Below are 7,850 nucleotides of genomic sequence, written 5' to 3'. Positions count from 1 at the left end.
GAGATTCTGAATCGGAGTGCGGTATACCTTAGGTGGAGGTGGAAAAAGCTATCGTCGACTGGACTCATGGATCCGCTCCTGAGCGCGCTCGTCGAGAGCACGCTGAAGGTTATCCAGTCGAGTGCGCTCAGCCAAGTTAACTAGGCGCACCTCCTCCAAGGCCCGAGCCTCGGGGATTTCTCCAATGATGGGCGTGTGGAGTGCATCCATGTTGTGGCGACGAAGTTCTTCCCTCTGCTGCGAAGAGAGGGGTTCGGGTCGGTATTCCTCGTGGCTGCGCGATGGATCGCCGCCTCCATCTCCGCCGCCTTCACGGCGGAAACCGGGCAGGCTGTGAGGTCCGTCGACCATCAAGACTTCAGCCGCAGGGTCGCTGCTATCGCACTCGGATACGGTCTCCGCGGAGCCAGTCGACAGGTCGAACAGGCCGTGAAGAGTTTTGTCGGGCTCGATTGCCACGACTTGATGGATGGTCGAACGTCGAGCCATAACGTGCTTCATCCACCGCTGAAGCCGCGATCGACCGGATCGCTTGCGGCGACGAATGACGGGGAGTGAAAACACCATCTGGGTCGACTGATACTGAGTCGACGGCTGCCGAAGGAGAACGCCACGAACGCATGCTCGGAAGTGCGTTGCCCCTCGAACGGGGAGCGCCTCAACGTCCAGGGGAGCTTCTTGAAGCCACGCGGAGTTGTCGACGACGAACACGAGCGCGCCGAGATGGATCTCGCGGCCCTCAGCCAATCCGCCGCCGGAAACCATGACGATGATGATTGGAAAAACTTGCAACTTCACCAGCAAGTCGCTAAGATACCTGCCCCACGGTGGGCGCCAACTGTCGTGGTCCTAAGACTGACTGTAGAAAGGGGGGTAGGTATGGAGAGGCAAGATCTCAGCTATGGTGAAGGTGTACACACGAGGTTTATGAGTTCAGGCCCTTCATGGTAGAAGTAAGAGCCCTACGTCTCGGTACCCTGGGGCGGTCGATTGGATTATGTGTGTGATATTACAGGGGATGCGAACCCTTGTGCCAGAGAAGGAGGGTGGCTTATATAGAGTGCGCCAGGACCCTCACAGTCCTCCATTATAAGGGACTTAATGTACATAAAGTATGGGCGTTACTAGTAATGTCTGCCTTAAGTGCTATTAATGATCTTAAAGACTATGGAGTGAATCCCTGACCGTTACAGCGTTGAGTGACTCCTGGTCTTCAGTGTGGTCGAGTGACTCTCCATATGGTCGAGTGACGGTAGGGAGGAGGACCTCCGAGTGATGTGGCCGTTGAGTGGATTGCACTCGACGTGCACAACCAGGGCTCTCTTGTTGTCTCTTGGTACTTTTATCTTCCAGGGTAATGACCTTGGGTAGGGCGTATAGGTCAGGCCTATGACCCTACCCCAAGTCTGTATCCTCATCAGTCCCAACCAGGACGCCTGCCGGGTATGGGGCACCCACCAGTCCGGCGCACTCCTCAACCATGACGTCTACCGGGTATGAGGCCGCCGTAGCCACCTGCCAGCAATCCATCTGCAGTGTTGTACTGCTGCATCTACCTTGCCCGGTCTAGTTGCCGTCGACATCACCACGACACCAGACAACACCACCATCCTGTGCTCATCCATCATCACAGGCCCACTGGCGAAACCCCGATGTTCCATGTCGCTGAGACCCGCCGATGTTGACGTGCCAGATGCCATGCCGCTCCTCCATCGCGAACACCACCTGCTGCCACTGGTCCCATCCCTCCGCCTGCAGTTCCTCTAACCAAGCACCCGAACGCCCCGGGCGACGCCTCCAAGAAGGGTACGACACACGCAGTGCCGCCACCGCCCAATCTAAGGAGATTTTGGGTTTTCACCCGGGTATGGGGTCAGGGTTTACGGCAGGGACCTCAACGGCGCCTGCAAGTAGGATAACAGCGACCCTAGTCGTCGCCACCGTCGGGATGAATGAATCATCCAGAGTGTCCTCCGGTCCGATGTCACCTCTACCAGCCCCCGCGAATGCACAGGGGCTGACGACCGCGATCGTAAGCCACCAAGTGCAGCGGGAGAAGGCCTGCAGCATGGAGGAGATCCACCGGCAACGCACCGCCCACGCGGTCAAGATGCCGTCCATCCAACCCCCGCGAATGTCGCCAGCCGAGGACGCCATCGCCATGCCTAACGAGGCCGCGGCCCCAGGTCTAGGTTCCTCCAAGATGGACGGAGTGGCGAGATCCGTCACAAGCGACGAGATTCGGCACCGCGCATCCGACGCCATCGCTGAAGCCCGCCGTCGACCGATCCCGCCGCCGCCGGGACCCCACACGCTGCCGGGAGTCCCACACCAATGGATCTGGGCGCCCGTGCACCACCGCGAGACCGCCGCCTCTGGGATCCGCCACGCCTTCGGGAGGGCCGCACCCCGCGAATCAGGACGCCCGCGCCGCCGTGGATCCGGGAGAGGGAGGAGAGACCCTCCGCCATCGCCGTCGCACGCACGGGCTTTGCCCGGCGCCGACCATCGGCAGCGGCGGAGGGGGAGAAGGGCGCTCGAGGGTTGCTAGGCGGTGGTGACGGCGGCTGAGCCCTCCCGAGCCGCACGCGGATCAACTATGGCATGTACGATTAACAATCGAATAAATAGAACATTTACAACGGGAATAATTTAGATCGATCATCACACAATCAAATTTATCAACCAACTCGATAGGGTTCATCCCCCTACTCGCTAAACTGTATGATAGCAATCAGGTAACTATGTACAAACTACAGATACCTCCTAGTAGTTTGATATCATACCCTAAGATTAATCAGCACTCCCTCCGTCACAGGCCAGCACTATGCCTTGGACGCAACAACAAACACACGACGATCCTCCTCGAATCACCACCGCCTAATTAACTCAATCCTTAATCGAAAGTTAATGAAGCAACTAATCAGTCGAAGAGCTAGCATCAACCAAATACCCATCTATAGCTACCAGCAAACTGAGACGCTCCAGATCTTCCACATCAGATCTTCCACATGTTGGAGTAGTCCATGAGAGGCTCGCCCCGGAACAGCTCCTCCAGATCGAGGTACGACCGCGATGACGGCATCAGGAAGGAGGTCTCCGCGCCGGCAAGCGCCGCCGTGTCCAAGCCCAGCGAAGGGCTCAGCAGCGCCGACGAAGACGCTACCTCCGCCTTCGGCTTGCAGTACCTGCGGATCGCGGCCTGCTGGTCCCCCATAGCCTGGTAGGGTGAGTACTCGGCGCCGCCAAGATTGCCGTTGGCCGTCGCCGGCATGAAGAAGTAGTTGGGGCTCTGCTGCTGCTGCGGATGCAGCACCGGTAGCTCCGCGTCCGGCTCAAGCGGCAGGGCCGCGCTGCAGGTGGAGCTCGAAGCGCCGGCGAAGTCGTCAGCGCCAGACGGAGAGTCCATGAGCATCGGCAGGTCCGCGTCGTCGAACAGGTCGGTGTCGATGAGCAAGTCATCGAGGAAGGCGAGCGGGTCCTCCATGCCACCGTCGGCCGCCGGCGCCATCTGGGGCGCATTCCTCGCCGCCAAGTCTTTGTTGAACACCCGGCAAACAGCCCAATCGTCCTGCACGCACGCAACAGGCAAGTTGAGAAAGCAACACGAGAAGAATAAGAAACAAGAAACAAATCGCGAGCGCCACATGTGAGCGCGTGGTCCAGTCCAGCAGCATCTCCGGATGCTCCGGCGGCTCGACCGATCGACAGGGCGACGGGGATAATCGAATCTTGCCGTACCTTGGCGGTGCGGGGAAGGCGATGGGGCAGCTCGCCCTCGAGGCGGTACTCGTGCATCACCCACGGCGTCTTCCCGCCGCTGGGGGCGCGGCCGGTGTAGAAGACGAGCGTCTTCTTCATGCCGACGAGGACGGCGTCCCGGCCCTTGCCGCGGAAGATCTCCTTGTCCTTCCCCGTCGCCTTCCAGTACCCCTTCTTCGTCGCCCGGTTGGTGCGCGTCCCCGTCGGGTACTTCCGACCCTTGTGCACGAAGAAGAACCACTCCTTCTCGCCCATCTTCGCGAGGCCTGCAAAAAACGAAGATGCCGGCCATGAGCGCGCTGCAAATCATGTAAGAGAACGCTCTTATCGAGGAGTGGTGCTGCACTCACCCGGGAGCTCCCACGGCTCGTTCTTGTTGAGGTCGACGTCGGTGATCACTTGGCAGGAGAAGGATTCGCGGAGGACCTTGCGGGTGAGGTAGTGGGTGACCACCTCCTCGTCGGTGGGGTGGAACCGGAACCCCGGTGGAAGCGCCAGCTGCGGCTCCTCCACCTCCAGATCCATCACCGCCGTCACGTCCGACATGGAGGATCTACTAGATTGCCTTGCTACGCTGTGGAAGAACCTGATGGAACGAGAGCTGAGGAGGAGGAAGAGGTAGATCGAGATGTTAGAGGTGATTTCGTCTGAACGGTTTGGGGTTTGGAAGATCGGGCGGGGTGAGCTTATATAGCGTCAGATGGCTATTAATTAATTGCTTTAGTAGTAATTCCAAGGCAGTAAATTAATGCTGCTACCAAGCGGCTAAGCATGTCTGAATGAATCGCTCATGAGAACATCCTGGATAACAACTGCAATCCTCAAGTGTTAATAGGTTGCTACATATCCCGAAAAATAAATAAAAATAGGTAGCTAACATTTTAAATCACGGATGAAACCGACGCAATTCACGGCGCTATCTCCGTTCGGAAACTGCCCCGCAATTTGAGTGATATTGTGAATCACGGGAGAAAACGCTGAAATCGTCAGAGATGAAGCATTTCCTGCCGCTAAATTCTTGCTCCCGCGATTTTAAATTTTTAATCCTTGGTTGCTAATGACACTACTTCTGGATAAGCACTGTGTAATCACCAAGTGTTAACCTGCTAATGATAAGTGGATAAGCACTGTGTAATCACCAAGGGTACTGAACAACGCACAAAATGGCACGTGAAATGCCCTATTTTTATGCAGTGCCTAAGAGCAACTCCAATGCAAAGACCCAAAAGGACACGGATTTTGTCCGTTTGTCGTCCGTTTGGGTCATCTGTCCGCCTAGGCGGACATGGGGCGGACAGAGACGGACTGTGGATGCACCCAATGCACAGCCCTCGAGCGGACAAACGCAGCAGCCGAGTGAACTGAGTTGACCGCCGTGGATAGAGTTGACCGTCAGCGAAGCTCGGCGGCGGCGCGCCCACCCCGGCGAAGCTCGAAATCAGCGAAGCTCGCCGGCGGCGGCTGCCTTTTCCCGGTGTCGAGGAACTGCAGTGTGACCTGTTTGCTCCGGCCTCGCCTGGGCTTGTTGTGGTCGAGCGTGGCACTGCTGCTGGTGCTTGGAATCGGATCCGGGGAGGTCAAGGTGGCCGAGCGTGGCGGCAGGCGAGCTCCTGCTCGATGCCCTGAAGGCGTCCATGGCGACGGCGCGGTGAGAGGATGATGGGGACGACGGGGGAGGCGCGAAGACCGGTGGGGGCGGCGGATCCGCGCGGGACCGGATGGATCTGGCTGGCCGGCGCCGGATCCGAGCAACGGCGGACGAGGTTGGTGCGGCGGCGCAGGAGCTGGGGACGAGCGGGCGGTGGCGCGGGAGCTGGGGGACAAGCGGGCGGTGGTGGTGGGAGGCTGAATTGCTAGTGCGAGTCGCTAATGCGTGGGACCAGGCCGGACACGTGAGGTCACGAGTGAGGACACGAGCGAGCGACGAGAGCGTCCGCGTTTGTCCGCGCTGACCCATTTGTGACTCAAATTTAAGCCCAGTTTGGGTCCGGACAGACAACAAACGGACAGCAGGCGGACGCCATGTCCGTTTGGATTGTCCCGTTGGGCCATCTTTTCTGTCCGGATGACCCAAACGGACAAAATGAGTGTCTCCTTTGGAGTTGCTCTAATCAGGCCTAGTAGTTGAATCCACGGAGTTCATTGACGAGACGAATTTCTAATGGAGACGGTAGGTAGAAGACTCGTATAGTAAAATACAAACTGATTTGACTTTGTCCAGGGGAAGAAATCCAAATGTTTGACAGTGCAGAACAGTATGTACCACCATATATTCCACTTGCATTTTGCTCAGAGAAAATGCTTTGAGAAACTGCGACCGTTTTCTCTTACACGAGTAGTCCGCATCCGATTTACGGTTGTCCCGAGTTTACCTTACAGAAAAGTCTGCCGTTGATATAAGTTTATCAATAATAAGTCCCTCCGTCCTATAACTAGCTTAAAAAACGATTTTATATTATGCGACCGAGGGAGTAATAGTTCTGTCTGTTACTCAGGGAAAAAATGCAAACAAATACTTAGCCACTAAGCACTAGTATGTTATCAACGATCTTAATCTTGACGCGTATGGTGCTTGGATCGGCCAGGATATACACGTATTTATGTATGCAAAGACTAAATCTTGAGTGCATTAAATGCATCTTAAATTAAATGCATATACACGTATTCTTATGAACGATCTCAATTTCACGTGAAATGCCCTAAATCTTGAGTGATCAATTTAATTGAGGTGTGATGGGCGCTACGGAAAAATCCGGCTATGACGCTGCGGAGGCGCTAAATGCTTAGTATGTCAGGCGTTGGTGAACGCGTATGCTGCCGTGGTTGGTCCTATCACAAGTCACAAGAGTGTATCTGGAAAAAAATAATGTGTAATTAATTCAGCAAATCATGCCATATCTGTAAACTAGATACAGTTGCAACCTATCCAGCTTCCTGGACATTTCTTCGCCTATCCATGCCCTAGCTGCCTTTTCTTGAGCTGAATTATTATCCCATATCTTTAATGCATCCTACTGTAGATTGCTAGTACGGAAAAGGAATGGTCATCTGAATTTTGTGAAGTAATTAGCACAATATTCAACCAAAACCAAGTGTTTCCTCGCACACAGCAATTCAGAAACCTGTGGGTACAGAACAACACCGAAGAAGATAATGCTATACATGTATGCGATCATCAAATTTTATCCGATGGTTAAAAAATTTAAATTTCTTCCTTGTCAACATTAATCAGTGTCTACTATACATGTTCAGTACCCTTTGCAAAATTAAGGAATAGCACAATTTAGAAATTGAATGGACAACACAAAAATAGAATGATTCGCCTCTAGTTCCTAAAATTAAAGGGCCAAAAACTAAATGACATACATAATCAGAGTTGAGACCACTACAATTTTTTTATCATGATCTACTATCACATCACCACATCACCATTAGATTCATGCTCAACAAAAGAATTGCAATGGACAACACATAAATAGTGAAACCTAGAACAATTTGGAAACTTATTATAAAAGACAGGTCAGTACCATTGATACATCTCCAACATATCTATATTTGTGTATACTATTATATTATCACTTTTATGTCTTTTATATTATTTTTCTTGACTAACTTATTAATTTAGTGTCCAAAGCAAGCTCCTGGTTTTTGCTTATTTCTGGTTTCGCAGAAAATCCATATCTACGAAGGTCCAAATATGATGCCAAATATTGAAAAAAATTCTAGCCAACGAAGGACCCTAGAAGCTTCAGGAGAGGTCGAGGGGACCTAGAATGCAGCCATATGGCCTGGTGGTGCAGCCAGGGGGTGGTTGCACCACCTGCCCATGTGGGCCGCCTAAGCCTCTGTTTGACCTAATTTGGGGCCTATAAATTCACATAAATTTTGAAACCCTCGGAAGCAAGCCCGAAAAAAAAATTCCACCGCGAGCCTTTCTTCTGAAGCGATCCCATCTGGAGCCATGTTCCGGTGCTCTGTCGGAGTGGGAAGACACCACGGGAAGCCTCTTCATCAACCTTGTTGCCTCCATGGTGATGTGTGAGTAGTTATTTTAGGACCTACGGGTCCACAGTGGTAGCTAGATGGCT

At 53.7% G+C, this 7,850-nt stretch overlaps 1 protein-coding gene across 1 annotated transcript; it reads right to left on the bottom strand.

Annotated features, from left to right (window-relative positions):
- Positions 1-2,677: 2,677 nt before the first annotated feature.
- Positions 2,678-4,404, bottom strand: LOC123040589 (NAC domain-containing protein 92). Its single transcript, XM_044463388.1, has 3 exons — positions 4,113-4,404; positions 3,742-4,028; positions 2,678-3,571 (listed from the first exon to the last, which is right to left on the bottom strand). The coding sequence occupies exons 1-3, from the start codon at positions 4,306-4,308 to the stop codon at positions 2,999-3,001; spliced, it is 1,056 nt and encodes a 351-aa protein (XP_044319323.1). The 5' UTR covers positions 4,309-4,404; the 3' UTR covers positions 2,678-2,998.
- Positions 4,405-7,850: the final 3,446 nt, after the last annotated feature.

The sequence above is a fragment of the Triticum aestivum genome, chromosome 2B (genome assembly GCF_018294505.1).
Source record: "Triticum aestivum cultivar Chinese Spring chromosome 2B, IWGSC CS RefSeq v2.1, whole genome shotgun sequence".
NCBI lineage: Eukaryota > Viridiplantae > Streptophyta > Magnoliopsida > Poales > Poaceae > Triticum > Triticum aestivum.
Note: the sequence above shows the minus strand (reverse complement) of the source record. Positions and strands in the feature narration are given on the sequence as shown.

Excerpts from the sequence above, each read along its gene's own strand:
- LOC123040589 (XM_044463388.1), bottom strand. The coding sequence starts at position 4,308 with ATGTCGGACGTGACGGCGGTGATGGATCTGGAGGTGGAGGAGCCGCAG. Across the intron at positions 4,029-4,112 it reads CGAGCCGTGGGAGCTCCCGG|GCCTCGCGAAGATGGGCGAG; the intron begins GTGAGTGCAGCA and ends CGTTTTTTGCAG. Across the intron at positions 3,572-3,741 it reads GCCTTCCCCGCACCGCCAAG|GACGATTGGGCTGTTTGCCG; the intron begins GTACGGCAAGAT and ends GCGTGCGTGCAG.